Genomic DNA, 21,177 nt, shown 5'->3' with positions numbered 1-21,177 from the left:
TCCTCGTATCATAGCATCAGTTCTCAGAAGTCAATAAGTACTTATAGCACCCCCTTCTGGACAACAAACAGCCTGCTAAACATGAGTGAGTGACTGAGTGTGGTCCATGAATCTCCATAAAGACCTTTTATGTTGTTTGTGTCTTGAGGTAACAAAAACATACTGACACAGTAAGCCAGATTCACAGTGGAACCACACAAACTCATTAACGTTAATCATTGTTTACTCATCATGTGTTCATGTGTTGTTGTTATTCGGGATTGAACACAGCTCCGTCATCAGTTCAGACGGATCAGTAGAGTTTGTTCCTTCCTTGTTGCAGTGTTTCTCACTGGATTCTTGTGTTTGACCCGCTTCAAAAGACCATGGCATAATTTTACGAGCTGTCGTTATGAGTCGGATAAAAACAAATGTGATCTCTGTTTTAGCTGGAGATTTTATAGATGGTGAGTTGGTGCTGGATGTCTGCATTGTGTGGCGTAGAGTGACAGCTCTCACTGGCCAATCAGCGCTCTGCAAGGGTTACATGTTACAGTTTAGTCCCGACTCAGCTCGCATGGAACGACGAGAGAGCAGGGACTAACAAAGAACACAGTTGGAAAACAAAATAGCAGAGCCGAGCCGAGCCAAGTAAGTACCATGGAGTTTAAAAACACCCTCCTTAATGCCCTCCTGCCTCTTATTAGCGGAAATGTGTCAACAAATTGCGTTCGGAAACAGACAAATCATTGTCTCTTCACCCCAAACAATGGCTTTTTACCTCTTTCTCTGAAATATCCCAAAGATGAAAGAAAAAAACGTATCATCTTGTCTTCCACCCCTCTTTTGCCCCGCTGCAGAAAGAGCCAAGGAAAAAAATACTGAAGATCAAATGCATTTGTGCAACAACCAGAGAGATCCTCACAGCTGGGGCTTCCCCAACCGAACACTCCAGCGCTGGCTTTCATGCATTATTCATAGAGTTACACACGTCTACACACATAGCAACATATGCAACTTGGATTAGCATTGTAAATTGCATGGTATGTTGCATAAACTTACATGGTAATAACTAACGTAACTGTCAAAGGCATTCCTGCGTACCTGACGTTGTGCCTGTCGCTACGCATGCCAAAATAACCCCGCTTTCCTCACCACCCGCCAGATCAAAGACCCACGCTTCACCAATCATTCGGCATCTAAACGGGTCCTCCCACTCCCCCATACCGCCTCGACCCAAGGGCCTCCCTACTGAGCAGCAACATACACTCCAACGATTTCAAAGGCCTCTCAGGCAGAGGAGCCTGGCCAAAAACGGATGCCCAGGCTTTCATTAAAGCACTGGGCAATTAGGATTTCAACCCAAAACATGCTCTTGTCCTTAGAAAAACAAGTCATTGATCTAGAGCTCCAAGCAGCAACTCCTCTCTCCAGCAGGTGCCCAGCCTCATTAAAGCCAATGCTAATTAGCAAGTGATTAGCGGTGAGAAGCTTCATTTTATGAAAATGTTCCACCAGCGGAAAAATACTTTGCCCCCAAAGGTTAAATGCTATCGATCAGGCGTCTGGCTCACACACTTCTGACTCAGCTGATGGACTTCTTTCTGCTCTTGTAGTTTATTAGCTTCATTTATACATATTTTCAGAAACAAAACTTAATTTCACATGCGCAGTTTCAAGTGTCAGTTAGAACAGTGTGAACACGCAGCCACTGCATTCTCTAGACTCATGAATCTCATTCACCGGCTGCAATCTGAATCAAGGTTTGGCGAAGGAGAACGATAGCTTCCGGAATGCATAGCACTAACAGGACAGTCTGGTGAAGGACGGATAATGGTCTGAGCCTGTTTCTCAGAGTTAGCAAGTGAGCTAGTCTAGTTAGCTTCAGTGAAGGACCACATTAATGCTAAAGCATATGCAAACTCTTTAGACAACTACATGATTCCAGTTTGGTGAAATGGTTTATTGTCAGGTTGTGTTGCTTTTCAGAGTGAAATACGTATTTATTTGAGCAAAATTTTAATAAATCCCTAATATGTAAGTGGCATCTTATTAATGTCTTCTCCAAAGCTGTCTTTCCTTAATGACCTCCTGACTTATTTTATTAATAACTATAAATAGGTAATGACTTCTGTTCTGATTGGGTGCTGTATTCTATATTTTGCCTTTTTTATTTAAAAATGTTTCATGGAACAAATTTGGACCTAAATTCTCAGGGACATCCAAAGACTCACATTTGCATAAAGATATTCCAAATGTGATACGTAACAGCTACAAAACAAAGTGTTTCATACAGATGTGGAACATGAAATGAGGAGTGAATTAAAAAAAAAAATTAAACAGTTCCATATTTGTATAATTCTGTAATTCTCTGGAGCAGTCGTATTCTGAAGGTCCCCATGCTCAATGCCATTTGTGAACAAGATCCAGTTTTCCATAATGTGGTCCCTTTAAACTTCCCACAGACTGACCTTCAGCATTGATTTCATGGACGGCTGAAGAAAGAAATCCATCCAAGAATAAATAAATAAATAAAGCTGATAAGCAGAAGTGATGCTTAAACTGTGATCGTGTTTGACCCTACACGGTCAGGAATGGAAAAGCTGATCAGAGGGTTGGACGTCCCCGTAACGAAGCAGTTGTAGAGGTCACTTTAATGAATGCAGTAAAAATATAAGAAAATATTAGATGAGATGGGATTGGAAATTTGAACAGCTTCCATGTTTATTTAACAGCTGTAGATTGTTGTGTGGGTGAGGTCAGGGTCAGGCCAGAGTCAACAGCAACAAGAAAACCCTGTTAATTAAAGTTATTTCACCTTGTGGTCTTCGCAGTTGGAGTCCAGGAAATACTGTCAACATTAAGAGAAATAGAGAAATCTTTCTAAGTAGAATTCATAAGATAAGAATCATCAAAACTAGAAACTAGAGTTTAGAAACTATTATAATATATAGAGCAGAGGCGGATGCTGGTCTTTCAAGGAGAGGAAGCTCAATTTCGGCCTACATCATAAAATGTGTCGGTTTATTTATACGTAAATTCTACCCTCCGTTCCTTTTCAAGAAAATGATCTGTGACCCTGTCATACCAACAAGGCGTCTTTTTCAGAGGACTAGTGTCCTCTCAATGGCCAGCAGAGCTAGGCTGCTTAAACGGCCTTGGCCCATGTGAAGTGTGTCCCCCTGTGCTCCCACGGATCTTTACACCAATGGATCGCTGATTCGCTCATTTCGCTGTCAATCAAAAAGGGATTAAGCCTCAGACAGAGCATCCAATCATCATGCAGAAGCTGAGCGTCCGGGCCAGCCGAGGCCAGCCCACTGCCCCGTAGACCCAAAGAGACGCTGAGCGTCCGATGGGCGGGACAAAGCCCAGCATTTATCCAATGACTCGTCTCGTTTCGCTGCACTTCGCTATTGAACTCTGTGAACGCTCAGCGTCCTCAATGTTTAAAGCACTGTGAAGCTGCGGGAATGATTGAGAGGAAAGCCGTGTCTTTACCAGTGATAAGAAGCTGATTCTGAACAAAAGTTGAGTGCGTTGTAGTGCATATTTATTCAATGACATGTACACACAACAGTATATATTTGATCACTTATTTTTTGATATTTTAGGGGAAGCTGAGCTCCCCTTGCAGTCTTAGAGCAATCGCCACTGATCTAGAGAAACGGGGACTCTGAACACACATGCAAAAAACCTAGTGTCACATCAGGATGATCCCCCTCAGAGCTCTAGTTTCACTTCATATCTGAACAAATCAAGTCGTATGTGTCCAATCTTCCACCTGTTGAAATGACACACAGCTCTATGGGACTGAAAGGATGTGGAGCTGTTAAGCATTTAGGAAAGTAAACAGACAAAAGAAGATTTGGCAGGGCTGGATGATACGGGCAAAACTTAATATCACGATATATTTCTAAATTTCAGTCGATATGATGTAATTCTGATATCAATATAAACAACATAAAAGCCACAGAAACCTGCCCAGAACAAACAAAAACATGACATCACTCTCAAACATAAACATCTTGACAACAATATTTTTTAAACTAGCTTTCAATTGAGGGCAGTGACCAATGCTGTAAATAATGTATAGAAATATTGAGAATATGTTTAAAACTTTGTTTAAAAATCAAATCATTTTTATTAAGACATTTTAGATTGTGATATATATCGATATCGAATTACTGTCCAGCCCTATGTACAGGCAATGTTTTTAGTTGTTGAGGCTTCTGGGTAAATTGGATGTTTATTGTTGATGGTAGAATATGAATAGCTTGTACTTCCTGTTCATTTTGACTGGCGATTAAATGAGTGCTTAATGGTCTCTGACCTATGCATATACTGTATATACAGGTCAAGAAATGTTCAGTGTTCTGGGCAGTACCAGAGAGTGCAACAGTGCAGAGGGGAAGACGTGTATGTATATGTGTGAGGCTCAAATGATTACACTCTCTCTCTTCTCTGTGTGGCCAGTAGAGTATATCACCTCTAATGAGTTCCCTGGAGGGGAGGAATGATGCTATTCTCTTAGTCTTTAACCCCCCCACACACACAGAGAGAGAGAGAGAGAGAGAGAGAGAGAGAGAGAGAGAGAGAGAGAAAGAGAGAAATAGAGAGAGAGAGAGAGAGAAAGAGAGAAATAGAGAGAGAGAGAGAGAGAGAACCCTCAGTATCTAAGTGTAAAGAATGAAGCCCTCAGCTGCTTGCTCTCCTCCACAAGAGAGAAGAATGTAGGCCAAAAGAAGGATGGAGCAATAAACAGCAGAACAGATTGTGTACTGCTGGAATATTTCTGTGAGAACTGGATGGCACTCAGCCTTGAGAACTTTAGTGAGGTTTTTTTTCTGGTGTTGGATTATTAGATTTGGTCATAAACAACACTCAAAGGCTTTATACGTCTCTAGCCAATACTCGGCATGAGCACGGTTATGTTGAGCTCATGTGCAGCTGCTCCAAAGCATCCTAGGTTTAAAGGGAACATCTGTTATTGCGGGGAAACGCAGTTCTAAGCTCTGTATATTTTAAGGTGGAATGGTGTGTTTCTAGCTGGATGAAGTTTAACATGTCTGTAAGTTTTATTCACTATTTGGATTACCACAGTAACTGGTTTTGTAGCACTTTCTGTAATGCAGCTAGCCGTCTACTGGGTTTGGAAACATTTCCACCTTAACTGATCAGAAACAGCACATATAATACAATATTACAGACCCTTGGAGAAGAAATAGAGCATTCCTCATATCGATTCATGCTTTTCAACCTATTGGGTTCTCTCCATTGTCTAAGAACTGCAGGTGCCTCCGCCATGAGCAGAAAGATAGAGAGGGGATAAGACTAGCATGTGGGCCTGAAACCGTTTGTTTCACATAAGACCGGTGAGCACCCAAACAGAGTGGTGAGCTAGCAAATGGTGAGGAAACAACATCTGAATTTTATTAAAAAACTGTTTTTCGATTACAATCGTGAACTACGCCTTTAAGCTGAAATGGACATTAGTGTCATGTGTCTTTGTATGCACTGCGCTACAGTAAAGTGTGACCTTACAGCTCTTAGTGAGGATCCAGAGTGTTACAAATCTCTTAACGCTAGCCCTATACTAGCAACACTGGGTAGTTAGTGTTCTCCTCCAAGTGTCTTTATTTTGAAGAATGCAGAGAGCAACTGTTGAGCTATACTGTGTGTATATGGGTGTGTGTGTGTGTGTGTGTGTGTTAGCAGGTGGAAATTACTGCGGCTGTTCGTGTCGAGGAGGTTCCATCAGATTTACGAGTGTGTATGTAATGGGAGAGCAGAGACTTCTGGTGCTACTGAGGAATCCAATCTCACAGACTCCATAGCACCAATAAAACTCAGCTTCCAATCTATACAACATCCAACTTGGCTGCTCTACTACAGGGCAGGGTTGTGTTTTGATGGTTTTGTACCTCTTCGAGCATTTTCAGACGATGCTGCAGTTTACCTGGGCATCTGACAGGGGTGATACGTTATAGGAACATTTATATAATGTACAACCTGGCCCTAGATACGCCTTATTTATGTAGATATTTAGGTATAGGAAGATAATTACAAGGATAGCATTACGTTCAGCCAATAAAACATAGCTGATGCTGATGATTAACTGTGGATCACAAACACCACTCCAAATGGCGCTTTTCCACTGCATGGAACCTACACAACTCTACTCGACTCAGCACTGCTCTTTTGCTTTTCCAATGGTACCTGGTCCCCAGTTTTCAGTCCCAGCCCACTCCGGGTTCCAACCGTTAAAATTTCCAGTGAAAGCCAAATGTGCAACAAGTAAAACCAAGTCCAAAACCAACACGCAAATACACGATGAGTAAACAGCGCCTAACTTTACCTCCACCGTTGTTCCGTTGTTATGGTTTTTCAAAGCCAGTGATTCCAGTTAGACACGAGGTTTTTCAACGTCACCAACTCCATTTTGTGGGGCAGCCCTGCCAATGGAATAGTGACAAGCTTTAAGTGAGCCGAGCCGAGCCGAGCCGTGTCGAGTCGTGTGGAGCCAGACCCATGCAGTGGAAAAGAACCAAAACATACTGGATGGAGCTCTATCACTCCAGAGCAGATCCACCGCCTCACAGCTCAATACTGAAGGCATTATATCCATCTTGCCCACACTTGGCATTGGGTATAATGATCTTAGGCTTATGTGCTATTGCTTCAAAACATTCCATTGTGTTGGCAGTGCTTTTCTAAGGAGAGGATACAAGCTGCACATTTGTATGTTTGTGTGTACGCCTTAAAGAAGCAGTGCTTTTTATTTAATTTACACCCCTCTAGTCAACAGTTGGCATTGGTCATGGTGACCTTAGGCTCATGTGTGACTGCACCAGAGTGATATATATCCAAAAATGGAACCATGGAAACCTTTACAACATGATTTCTATCCAGGCATGGGAACACTGCATTGTTTTTAAGCAGTAGAAGTAGGCTATTGATTTTATATATGTTTCTGAGTGTGTGTGTGTGTGTGTGAGAGAGAGAGAGAGAGTTTTTTTTGTGTTTGTTTTAGACAGTAATGACCCACATCATTTTAACTTGAAGCTGAGGAAGAAAGGAAAGCAGGTCCAGCCGAGGGGTTTGGCCGACCTCAATTCAGCGTGATTAAACTAATAAACTCTAAATGATCAGCCATCTTCCATATGTCTCTCAAGCCATCTCCCATCAATCTCTCTCTCTCTCTCTCAGCCCGAAATATGAGTCCTCTCCTTAGTGTGGAGGACACTCTTCATAAATCTCCCCCTCTGCCATCTCACCAAAAATCAATGGCTAATTTGGCCACATAATTTTATGAGCCAAGTATAGATGCAGGTACACACACACACACACACACACACACACACACACACACACACACACACACACGAGCTAATGGACCACATCCAAGGTCTCATTGTCTCATGTATTTCAGCAGGTCCACAGATAAAAAGCTGGAGAAATGCAGCCAGCTCGGTGCATAGTAAAAAAGTTAAAAGGAGGCAGCTGTCACTGGTAAATGAGCTGACCCCAATCAATGGAGCAGTCACGGCCACAATTTATAAATCCATTTAGGACACTGCCTCACCTGACACTCATAAATCCCACCCTCCGTTAGCGTCCAAGAGGATAGAGGGCGAGGGCTGGAAGAGGGTGTTGGAAAAGACTAGAGGAGAAGTGGTCCTCTCCAAAAAATTTCATTTTTTGGAAGCTAAGCTAGTAATTAGATTTAATTGTTTTTGTGATGTCACAAACGCCAATAGATTAACGTTACACAATACTAATATTAAATATTTAAATGACTTTGCTGACACCTGTTCATCCCAAATTTTCTCTGAAATCAAGGCTATCGATAATTTGCAGTGGTATCAGCCTCTACACTTCTGGGAAAGCTTTAAATGTCTGTGATAACTTGCTGTGAGGATCTGACTGCACTCAGCCATTCAGAATTTTAGTGAGGTCAGTAACTGGTGGTGGATGATTAGGTTTGGATCGCCTTTCACCTTGGAACACCACCTTCACCTCATCCCACAGATACAGCACAACAGCCCGGGGGCCTTATCCCCCCTCGAGCCCACCTTTGGCACTGATCAAGATGACCTGAAGCTTATTCCCAGCTGCTCTAAATCATCCTATTTAATTCAGTGTGCAATTAAACACATCCCAGGAGCTGAACACAAAGGGTTTCCACAAATCTTTGGCCATATAGTGGATGTGGAAGGAAAATGTAGGATGGTCCCATTAACGGTGAAGACCAAAGCGCTGTGTGCTGCCCATAATCTTGAATTACAGTGAGTTCATTAGTGTTTCAATGAAATACGATCCCCCTCAGCACTCTCACTGCAGATAATGCTCAGTGTCCATGTGCTTAGAGGCTCAAATCCAGTTACTCTTTAGATAAATATCAAGGATCTAGTCAGAGAGAAGGTGATTCATTCATATATTATTCATCAATGGAGAGGAAACCCTAATGGAACTTTTTCATTCTGTTGGGAAGCATGATGGGGTTGCTACAAAGCAGACGGGCGTCTCACAAACCCCACAGACTACACTTCTTCAAGCCGTATTGATCTAAATACCACAGCCATTTAAGCGCTCCTAGAAAACACACAATAGCGATGAGTCTAAAGAGGATCCGATGCTTGATTCGACTGGCAATTTAAGAGAGAATCCTATCTCATGTTCGATACAAAAACCCTAATGGATGCAAAGGTTTGAAACCCTTGAGCAAAAGTACCTACCATTAGCTTATTGACTTAAGCCTGGCTCTCCAAGACCCTCTTGAGCCATAACTAAAGGCAGCGGTAGAGAACTTATAAAAGCATTTTGTTCATCTTGCTGTGTAGCCCCCCCCCATGCTACACCACATGGTCCAGCTGATGAATATTCAACATGGCATACATGCATGCTGTGGTTTCCCACCTCATAAATATGCACAAAGACCTTTGGGCATCTTTGGCTTGGGCCACTCTTCATAGCAGGGGTCACACTGTGTGTATTGTGCATACAGGATGCATTTATAAGCCTCGTATAGTCATAACAATGAAGAAATCAAAGGTAAACAGCTGGTAATAGAATGTGTGAGCTTAACTCTTAACCCTTAATGTCAATAATTAGAGGCTGTATATCAATATTAATGTGGAGAAGTCAGCTTTTTTTCTAATCTAAAGAGTGCTAATAAGCACCTTGCTCCCCTTTGCTCTATTCTTTTGAGTCTTTACATTTCGGAGATGATTTGACGTCAGGTTGTGGGGTTGGGTGATTAGTTCTGAATCACAAAAAGATATCACAAAAGCCCACAGCTGCCAATGAGCATCGTGACATTAAGCTAATGCCCATTTGCTTCAGAGCCTCCCGTTCTATTGAAATGCTTTTCTGCTGAATTTATTAAGGTGTGTACAACAATGTAGCATTAGAGTCCAAATCTTGACACAGCAGTTCCAGACAGGTCTCTTACGGAGGAGAATCAGAAATCCAGTAGAGCAGCTGAAAATCCTGCATCAAGGGAGCACAAAACTGCAGCGATCCATATCCTCAGTTCCCAAACTTTTAAACAGCATCATTAAAAGGAAAGGCTATGGAAACCAGGCGTCCAGATTAATCCTGTTCCTATTTACACAATGTCATCACATTGATCATATTGGACATCTTTCCTTTGGGCTTTGGTCAGTTAAAAATTGTTAAGTGATGACCAGTGCCATGGGCTGCCAGTAGGGGGCCGAAGATAGCTGGCACAGCCAGTTCTCAGAACTCCATTTGCTAAACTCCTTAGCACTAATCAGTACTGACTGAGCACAGCTGCTGGGTTGTGAGCACGGCATCGCACCTGTGTAAAGGGGTGACTAGTGTGGTACCCTAAAGATCTAAGAATAAAAGAAAACAAGCGAAAAAGACTGATCATAAACTAAAGCACAGGGAGAACACACCACACTCCTCACAGACAGTCACCCGGAGGAAACCCACACAGACACAGAGAGAACACACCACACTCCTCACAGACAGTCACCCAAAGGAAACCCACGCAGACACAGAGAGAACACACCACACTCCTCACAGACAGTCACCCGGAGGAAACCCACGCAGACACAGGGAGAACACACCACACTCCTCACAGACAGTCACCCAGAGGAAACCCACACAGACACAGAGAGAACACACCACACTCCTCAGACAGTCACCCAAAGGAAACCCACGCAGACACAGAGAGAACACACCACACTCCTCACAGACAGTCACCCGGAGGAAACCCACGCAGACACAGGGAGAACACACCACACTCCTCACAGACATGTCACCCGGAGGAAACCCACGCAGACACAGGGAGAACACACCACACTCCTCACAGACAGTCACCCGGAGGAAACCCACGCAGACACAGGGAGAACACACCACACTCCTCACAGACAGTCACCCGGAGGAAACCCACGCAGACACAGGGAGAACACACCACACTCCTCACAGACAGTCACCCGGAGGAAACCCATGCAGACACAGAGAGAACACACCACACTCCTCACAGACAGTCACCCGGAGGAAACCCATGCAGACACAGAGAGAACACACCACACTCCTCACAGACAGTCACCCGGAGGAAACCCACGCAGACACAGGGAGAACACACCACACTCCTCACAGACAGTCACCCAGAGGAAACCCACACAGACACAGAGAGAACACACCACACTCCTCACAGACAGTCACCCAAAGGAAACCCACGCAGACACAGAGAGAACACACCACACTCCTCACAGACAGTCACCCGGAGGAAACCCACGCAGACACAGGGAGAACACACCACACTCCTCACAGACATGTCACCCGGAGGAAACCCACGCAGACACAGGGAGAACACACCACACTCCTCACAGACAGTCACCCGGAGGAAACCCACGCAGACACAGGGAGAACACACCACACTCCTCACAGACAGTCACCCGGAGGAAACCCACGCAGACACAGGGAGAACACACCACACTCCTCACAGACAGTCACCCGGAGGAAACCCATGCAGACACAGAGAGAACACACCACACTCCTCACAGACAGTCACCCGGAGGAAACCCATGCAGACACAGAGAGAACACACCACACTCCTCACAGACAGTCACCCGGAGGAAACCCATGCAGACACAGAGAGAACACACCACACTCCTCACAGACAGTCACCCGGAGGAAACCCATGCAGACACAGAGAGAACACACCACACTCCTCACAGACAGTCACCCGGAGGAAACCCACGCAGACACAGGGAGAACACACCACACTCCTCACAGACAGTCACCCAGAGGAAACCCACACAGACACAGAGAGAACACACCACACTCCTCACAGACAGTCACCCAAAGGAAACCCACGCAGACACAGAGAGAACACACCACACTCCTCACAGACAGTCACCCGGAGGAAACCCACGCAGACACAGGGAGAACACACCACACTCCTCACAGACATGTCACCCGGAGGAAACCCACGCAGACACAGGGAGAACACACCACACTCCTCACAGACAGTCACCCGGAGGAAACCCACGCAGACACAGGGAGAACACACCACACTCCTCACAGACAGTCACCCGGAGGAAACCCACGCAGACACAGGGAGAACACACCACACTCCTCACAGACAGTCACCCGGAGGAAACCCATGCAGACACAGAGAGAACACACCACACTCCTCACAGACAGTCACCCGGAGCAGGAATCGAACCCACAACCTCCAGGTCCCTGCCCAGGAGTTGTGTATGTAAAATCTGTCTGTTGCAGCAAGTCTCATAGAAATAAATGTAATTCACGCACAAAGAAAAACCTGTGACCAATTCTGACTTCTGCCACTTTAAACAAACATTCTTTTTAGTTTGTCTTCTTTGTTAAACCTTTAATTTCACGAAAACAAACAAACAAATAAATAAAAGTAGCCCCACACTTGAGGCCACCCCTGTTCCCCGTCTTGTAACAAATAAAGCTTCACCCCAATTACCACGTTATCTCAGAGTCTTCTTTTTATTGCTGTATTTACTGAAAGATTCATCAGAAAACCACATTGATTTGCTCTCTGCTGGATATGAATGGAGCTGTAAATAATGGATCAGGAGGAAGGGACAGCTCGGTGGATAACACAGCAGTAAATAGATCAAAAGGCCAGGATTTGGTTCCTCTCCTGCTCAAGGTTTTGGTGTCATTTACAGTGCATTCCCCCACTGCTTTATACTGAAAGGCAATGAGCCGAGCTGTAAATAGGATGCTGTTATACACAACATTAATAATGCAAACGGAAAGGTTTACTATATGAACATTATGTTGCAATGGAGGAAGAAGCTGCAAACACCCACTGTGATTTATAAATATTACAGGGGATGCGTTCTCCCCATTTTTCACAAGGGAACACTGTTAATGAAATGTCTATGACCCCAGAACCCCACAAGCCCCACTGCAGCATTCTCCTACTCTCTTAAGAGCCCTGTTCAGAACGTCCGCTATCAGTGCATGTTCCTTTAAATAATAACGAGCCGCTCGCTGTTCACCCCGACCCCGAGCGCACAGCAATGAGGACTTTTTTTTTAGCCGTTTTCACTCGTCTCTCATTCTCCTCCCGTTCTCTGTTTTTCTCCACGTTGTTGCATCTGTTTTTCTGCATTTAAACTTGTCTTTGCGCTCTCACATAAACGTGGGATTTTCAGCGCTGTGATTGGACAGACTCAGACGAGGGGGCGGGGCAATTCTAAAGTCTCTGTACTTGACGCCAGAAGCGGAGCAGAATCAGAGCCATTATCTCTGACTTAGGCAGCACTCAGAAAACTGACTGGGTGGTCTTGTTTCACAGTGTGTGGGTTGGTTGGTGCACCAGCACTGAAGAACTGTTAAATATGCAAGAGCTATTAAATTGTTTATATTTTGAGGAGGCCTGTTCACAGACCTGGGATATTGCTCCATTTCTCCTCTGTTCAGTTTTAGAAGCTGGTTGCATTTTCTGCCTCATGAACCAAGTGATCCCAAACACAATCAATGATGCTGAGGTGTGGGCTCTGGGGAAGCCAGCTCAAAGACCATCAGCGAATTCTTCTTCAAGTAAGAACATCTTGACAGGTCCACAGAGCGGCAACTGGTCTTCTCACAGTGGAGGAATAGATAGATAGAGATAGATAGATAGATACTTTATTGATCCCCAGGGGAAATTCAAGAAATGGACAGAATGGAATGGACAGAAACGTGATGATTCTTCCAGATTTGAAGTGAACAGGGCTTGATTTTCTAGTCTCCCTCAGAGATGAATGCTTTATGTACTTTGTACATGATCGGGAGCAGGTGCATCGTTGTTAGGGGCTCCCATTTTCTCTAAAATAAATACCACGACATATTTCCTTTCCTTTACCTTGCAGAGAGATGCTCTTATATCAAACATACTCAGTGAGATCAAAGGAAAATTGATTAACTCTTAGTTAATGGTGATTCTGACTGGAAATTAAATAAATAAAGTGCAGTCTCCAGCCTTTGGTAATATGCTATATGTACATGTGGCTATATGTGTTTATTTATGTATGTAACAAGCGGGCTAACCCCACCACTCCATGTTTTATGCAGTCCTACACATCTGAACCTCTTCTCCACACAGTCTCTCAGCTGTGCCGCAGCACTGATTCCATTCACTCCCTTAAAAAAACACACAGGCTTAGAGAAAACACGAAGGAGCATTTCAGATAACGTCTCCAGCGCTCCATGAACCCTGGCTCTCATTGATCTGCAGCTTTCAGATAGAAACCGTGCCCCTGGGAGGAACAAGAGCGAGGCGACGAGAGGAATAAAAACAGGATACCACTTTAACGCCTCCGTACAATCAGACTGATGCGGTATATTGTCCTGTAATTCTTCTGCACATTAATCTCTCCCTGCTGCACGTTCAAAAGGAACATTCGCTGGATGTGAGGAATGGTCTAGAAGCACACAGACCTCTGTCTATAAATGAGTGAACATCAAGGAAGCAATCAGTCATCCATCAACAGCTGTATTATAAAAATAAAGTGATTATTTATTCTTTTTACATTCCTTAAGCTATAGCTGACATGAGATAAAGAAGCAGATTGCTCTGTGGTCCCTGAATTGACTAGTTTATGCTCCAAAGAGTGGGTCCCCCACATGGGGCTAACCTATTTAGTGTCGTTTAAATCAGAATCTCTGATGCATCCAGGATGCTAGGTTAACATTAAAATATTTACAATTATTTTTGGCTAGCTAAAATTATTAATAAATAGCTTGGTAAAAAAACATAACCAGGAGGACATTTTAAGCTAACATTAGCATTCATTGTCTGGAAGGGTCATGGTGGGTCCGGAGCCTACCCGGAATCACTGGAGGGGGCGATAATCCTTCACAGGGTGACATACACATACACATTCACACACACACTCAACCCTACAGACATTGTTGAATCACCAGTCCACCTACCAACATGTGTGTTTGGACTGTGGGAGGAAAGCAGAGCACCCGGAGGAAACCCACGCAAACACAGGGAGAACACACCACACTCCTCACAGACAGTCACCGGGAGGAAACCCACACAGACACAGAGAGAACACACCACACTCCTCACAGACAGTCACCGGGAGGAAACCCACACAGACACAGAGAGAACACACCACACTCCTCACAGACAGTCACCGGGAGGAAACCCACGCAGACACAGGGAGAACACACCACACTCCTCACAGACAGTCACCCGGAGGAAACCCACGCAGACACAGAGAAAACACACCACACTGCTCACAGACAATCACCCGGAGGAAACCCACGCAGACACAGAGAGAACACACCACACTCCTCACAGACAATCACCCGGAGGAAACCCACGCAGACACAGAGAGAACACACCACACTCCCCACAGACAGTCACCCGGAGGAAACCCACGCAGACACAGGGAGAACACACCACAGTCCTCACAGACAGTCACCCAGAGGAAACCCACGCAGACACAGGGAGAACACACCACACTCCTCACAGACAGTCACCCGGAGGAAACCCACGCAGACACAGAGAGAACACACCACACTCCTCACAGACAGTCACCCGGAGGAAACCCACGCAGACACAGGGAGAACACACCACACTCCTCACACACAGTGACACACTGTACCTATAAAGGAGACTTCATTTGTTTTGGATACTAAGTCATTATAATACATTAAGTCATAATTATGAGGTACTACTATGGATTATGAGATGCCAATCATTACGGCTGTACACTTTCGGTAGACACGTTTCGATGTTAGTCACATTTGAGAGATCAGTGACAGAGAAAAATATTAAAAAGCAGCAGCTGCACTGCTTTATATTTTTCATCTGCCAGTTGTCGAGCCGGGCAATAAAGCCTGGTCTCCTGGGCCAATCTCTCCAGTTGCCAATGGCAACAGACTGAGAGTAAAGTTGTTAAAAGTTGAATCAACTCATGGATCCAATTTGAGAGGATAAAATCATATTATTATCCCAAAATACTTAAATATATGCGATCTGTTCAGACATTTATTTGGGTTTAAAATGTAAGGTGTCCCATGATTCCTGTGTTCATAAGACTTTAATGATACTAAACACACTTAAAGCAACACTAGGTAAGATCTGGTATTTTTGCACCTGGTCACTGAACTGAATTCAAAGGCAAGGGGTGGTTCCCTACCCTCCTCTAAAAGTAACATAGTGCAGTTTCTGCAGTGCTGAGTCTGAAGTAGCAAGGATAGACACTTTATTCTATTTAATACAGATCAGTGGAGCATCACACTTATTTTTAAAGCTGCAATTTTAAGGTAAATATCTTACCTATGGTTGCTTTAAGGCATCATCTAGCATATGTACGCCTCATTTATTTTCCTTCATAAAAACATTTTTGTTTTACATGTAATTATAACAACTTGTAAGCAACTACACATGTTTATTCTGGGCATTAGTAACACTTTTTAAAGTATAATAAATATAGTATTCACACCCAACCAGCACAACTTAGTGGAGCCCACAGTGGATGAATAGGAGATACGTTTTGTGTGACGTAGGTGGGCTCCCTTTAATGGATAAATGTGTGTAACCCTGTAGCTCTCTATATTGCACTCAGCACTGTGGGAGATCACACACACCCTTCACACACACTCCTTAACCTACTGCCGTCTGGAAAAAGGTATCGAAGCATTCGAGCCCTCACATCCAGACTCCGTAACAGCTTCTTCCCACATGCTATCAGACTCCTGAACATCTAGAGACTGAGACTGGACTGAAGAAGCACACACACACACACTTCTTCACGCAAACACTGGTCTGTTGGACTGAAAATGAGTGTACTGTTTTCACATATCCTGTTTACGTCATGTTTATATCCAGTTACCGTTTACAGCACAAATACACTTTAAATTGTAGTGTCTCTCTCTCTCACCCCCTCCGTACTTATGGTTTTATATTGTCTTGTATTACATTGAATTGTATTGTACTGTATGGACATTGTTTTGTATTTTCTGAGCCATATCTTTTGCACTGTGTATGCACTGTTTTATGTTGCACTAGCTTTGCACTAGTCGCACTTTAATGTTGTGTATTGTCTTATGTAGCACCTTGGTCCTGGAGGAACGCTATATCGTTTCACTGTGTACTGTAAACACTGTATACTGCTGAAATGACAATAAACTTCTTGAACTTGAACTATTGGGGGTTCACAAGGGCCTATATTATGTGTAGAGATGTGTCCCCCACATAGGGACAGCCATGTACAGAATCTCTGACACATCCAGGCCACTGCTAGTAACTGGTTCAAATGAATGTTCTCCCAAGAACACTACAGAGATGTTGACCCAAGGCCACGTCCTCCAAAGTTAGTGATTGTTTTCGAGTCATTCACAAGCAAATAAAGAGAGCTGTTCATCGTTCTCTGAAGCCTCCATCCTCTGTAAACAATGATCTGACTGGGACCTGGAAGAAGTCTCTCACCCAAGTTTGTTTTCCACTTCTGTCAGACAAAAACAAAGGGAGTCGGCTCTTTGCTTAGCGCCTTTCACTCACTTCTGTCTACAAACCTGCCTGGGTTTGTCTCACACGTCTGCAGCCTGTCAGCGCTTCTGTATTTGTTTGCTTTCTTCGTCTGAAGGATTCCTTAGACGGCTTTATTCATGCTCCTTGATATATAGGTGTGTGTGTGTGTGTGTGTGTGTGTGTGTGTGTGTGTGTGTGTTTGTTTGTTTGTCTGTCTGCTTTGTTCTCATACACATTCAGGACAAGAAGGTAAATATAGTTGCTTTTCTAAGGTTAGGTTTAACAACTGTGATGAGCTAAACTGCTATGAGTGGATCAGACACAGCAGCGCTGCTGGAGTTTTTAAACCATGGATTAAGAGTATTTCACCAGCCAAAACTATCCAAACAAAAGTCCTGTGTCCACTGATGAAGGACTACTAGATGACCAACACAATCTGTGCAGTGACAGATGAGCTACTGTCTCTGACTTTACATCTACAGGGTGGACCAATCAGGGAGCAGCGTCTAACAGAGTGGAAACAGAGTGGACAGAGAGTGGACACAGGGTTTAAAAACTCCAGCAGCACTGCTGTGTCTGATCCACTCTACACCAGCACAACACACACTAACACACACATCCCCCAACACTCCTGGGGGTCTTGACCACTGAAAAACAGGATGAAACGTGCTAACAAAGTATGCAGAGCAACTGATGAACTACAGTCTGTAATTGTAGAACTACAAACTGCTCCTGTGTGGGCAGTGGAGCTGGGGGAATGTGAGTGTAGAAACAAGGTCATTTTACTATATACACTGACCAGTTTTAACATTAAATATTGTTATAAGGGGCAAGTGTGTGTGTGTGTGTGTGTGGCACTGCAGTTTCTAAGCAGTGCTTAATTCACCCTGAGCTCGGAGGGCAGACGGAACAAGGACACTGCCACTTCTCCGGCTACTTCATTAATCAATCAAACAACTTAGCAAATTAATCTAATTAACTACTAATTACGCATCTGGGCATTGTGCCAACACACAGTCACTTCTTGACCCCGAATCCAAGTCCCATTGCTGCCCACCTCACTTTTAATCTCCCTCTATAAACAAACACACACACACACAGACACTTCCACTGTCCTACCAGCGTGAGGTTCTGTCCCAGCTCCTCAATGGTGAGTCCAGTAGTGAAGGGGTCTTCCTCTGGGTCCGCGTCACAAAGAAGATGCATGCAGTTCTTAGGCCCCTCTTGCCAGCTTTGTTTACGGTCCATTGCCATACGCCAGGCCCTTTGAATCCTGGGGAAAATAAGCAACCCGTTTTCATCACTGTGTTTGAAATGGTCCATTGACTCCCTGCCTTTCACTGACCTACAACCTCTGAACAGCGCAACCAACTGCTAATGTCGCTTTTCCGCTGCATGGTACCTACTCAACTTGAATTGATTTGGCTCGCCTCGATATAACGTTCCTGGTTGGTTTTCCACCACCACAGCGCCCCCAAACACTGCCTCGTTAAGAGACCACATAGTAATTTTACGAGCTCCCGTCGTGAGTCGGATAAAAACAAATATGATCTCTGCTGTAGCTGGAGAATTTACAGATGGAGAGTTTGAGCTGGATGTCTGCAAACGAATCTCTCTGGCCAATCAGTGCTCTGCAAAGGTTGAACATCATGGTTTAGGCCTTACTTGGCTCACTCAGGACCGCGAGAGAGCCAAAAAAAAGCTAAAAAAAAGAACCCATTTCCAGGACCAGGACCAAATTTACCTGATGTAGGAGCAGAAAAGTGAAGTAGAGTAGGGACCAAGCAGTGGGAAAGCACCATTAGACTGAGCTTTACAAAAGGTTTAGATAAAATCAAGTGAGTCTCCTGAGAAAATGGAAGCCTCTACAGGCCTCTCACCTCTACAGAAAAGCATTAACCAGTAGAATTTGGTGCTGTGGAGCAGCTCCAATAAACATCTCCTCCAATAAACACCTTAAGCACTGGGCTGTGGGGAAATGAACTCAGCCTCTATTTGTAGCACAACTGGACTTTTATTTGGGGTCAAGAAGTGACCAGCCTTGGCCTGAGGGTTGATTTCAATGTTTTGAAGACACCTTTTGGTTGTGAAGTTCATCCAATTAATTATTATTATTATTATTATTATTATTAATCATTAAGAATTATTCAAAGTGCTTAATCCATGTGATTCGAGTTTGTTCCTCTTGTATTTTCAACATCTTGTATGCTCGACTTCCTCTTGTGCTGCTGTTGTTGTTGTTTCTATGATCTCCTTGAATAATCTGCTGGAGCTAGTTTCTACCCTCCTCAGCCCTATCGATCCCAGCCTGGCGCTAATCTAATTTAGGCTCTGATTGGGTTTCTGTAGCTGGATCAGGGTTCATCTGCAGGTGAGTGGCCCGTATAACCCCGGCTCCGAAGCTACGCTGGAAGAACATGAGTCGGGACGCTTGTATTTGTGACGCAGCGAGGACAAAACAAACACGCCGCTTCTCAACCTGCGCACGATCGGGCGTAATTGAATTTGTCCAACGGCTATTTGCTGCAGTCGATATGAATTACTTTCTCCAGGTTCTATAAGGTCGCCCAGGTCAGCAGAAGGAGGCGAGATGCTTGGGTTTCTCTCTACGGATGGTGTATTACACCGGCTGCCTACATTGTAATAATTGTATTATCGATTGGAGATAAACAGATTTAGCTCCTGGATTGCTCATGCGTTAAGGTTAGAGATAAGCACTGCCTCGCTTCCAGACAGTTTTTTTTGTTTGTTTCATACTTGTTCTGGACAGTGACACACATTCAGTGCAGTGCAGTACATCATTGAGAAGGTATAGCATAAGGTATAGAGTAAAAGCAATAAGGACTAGGGTTTAAGAAGAAGAAGAAGAATGAAAGAAGAAAACACAAAGGAAAAAGAAAAGGGAGAGAGAAATGATCCAGTTTATACCACAGTCGACACTGGCTGCTATTGGAGATCAGAGTTAAGTTTTGCCCCCACCCCACACCGCCCCCTTCGGTTGAGGTCAAGTAAAACACTTCAGCAATCACACTATGGCCTTGCTCTCCCAGTCCAGCTGCTGCTGGCGGCGATGAGGACTGTTATCTTCCCCCTCCATTCGAGGCGGGTGGCGGTTCCTATGACAACAGACAGGAGACAGGACAGGGCACAGGGAGCAGAGCGCGGTGAAGTTGAGATTAACTGTCCAAACGCCGCGGCTGGAACCTAATGGAGCGATTTCCAGCCACAGGTTTGGAAACGTGCTTTAAATGTGTGTCCCCTGGCACTAATCATGTCTAGATGGAATCCTGATTTTAAATTTGTGGCTGCTATAGTTCTCAAGGTGGCTGTAACTATTTCTCAGAGAACTCACTTACCTCTCCACCTTCAGTCCTCCTTGTCCTCCACCGCTGTGGTTGCAGAAGCGATGATACTTGCGTCCTTCCTCCTAAACAAACAAAGAAACCAACAAAACAGTGGGCTACATGCTTCCTCTGAGACATTGCTTCTTCTTAAACCTGTACTAGCCCTACGTCATTGCAGAGCTCCACACGCTTGGAGGAGAACTCTAACTGCTGTAGAAACTGTGCAGATTTAAAGATCACAATGCTCTCCAACAAACGGCAGCATCCCAACATTAACAGCTGGTTTACAGTCTTCTAGACGAACCACATCACAAGCAAATCCAAAACAAAGTGTGTGTGAATGTTGCGCCCCCCTGTGGACAGACTTTAAAATGTAAAGCACTTTCCCATAATGCCTACTTTCAACCGCAATTAAAAGTCACCTCCAATCTGTCCCCAAAGGTGAGGAGATTGCACCCAAAAGGTGGAAAGGTGGGGGTTTTTCCTGAGGAAAGCACAACACGTTCCCATCTCCAGGTCACAGAGAGTCTATCCATCTTGCCATGTGCCAGATGAGGTGCCAACAGGTAGTAAAGCACTCTATAAATCGACCCTGATGCTGCATACCATCTCAGGCACAGCAGCCGGGTGCTGCCCAAATCCGTGATTTGTGGACTTGACTCTGGGTGCTCAGTTGGTTTAGAGCCGGGCTCATCTCGGTTACAACGCTAATGAGTTCTGTGCGAATGACACCAGTGACTTCCGGAAGCCGGTGGAGTGCAGGTTGATTGGACCTGGGCAGCTGTTGCGATCCTGCAGACGGATTTGTGTTAAGAGATTCTCCTGAAAACAAAGATGTTATTAAAAAGTTTGACCCCCGCT

At 44.4% G+C, this 21,177-nt stretch overlaps 1 protein-coding gene across 1 annotated transcript in view; it reads right to left on the bottom strand.

The window, feature by feature from the left end:
• Positions 1-21,177, bottom strand: part of LOC136675592 (uncharacterized) — an 84,844-nt gene that overhangs the window by 56,409 nt on the left and 7,258 nt on the right. The window contains exons 3-5 of the mRNA XM_066652223.1: positions 20,329-20,399; positions 20,002-20,088; positions 18,092-18,245 (exon numbers count right to left, since the gene is read on the bottom strand). Of these exons, the coding sequence (XP_066508320.1) occupies positions 18,092-18,245; positions 20,002-20,088; positions 20,329-20,399 (312 nt within the window). The remainder of the gene's footprint in view (positions 1-18,091; positions 18,246-20,001; positions 20,089-20,328; positions 20,400-21,177) is intronic.

This window comes from Hoplias malabaricus, chromosome X1 (genome assembly GCF_029633855.1).
Source record: "Hoplias malabaricus isolate fHopMal1 chromosome X1, fHopMal1.hap1, whole genome shotgun sequence".
Taxonomy (NCBI): Eukaryota; Metazoa; Chordata; class Actinopteri; order Characiformes; family Erythrinidae; genus Hoplias; species Hoplias malabaricus.
The sequence above is the reverse complement of the archived record's forward strand: the minus strand, read 5'-3'. Positions and strand labels throughout refer to the sequence as shown.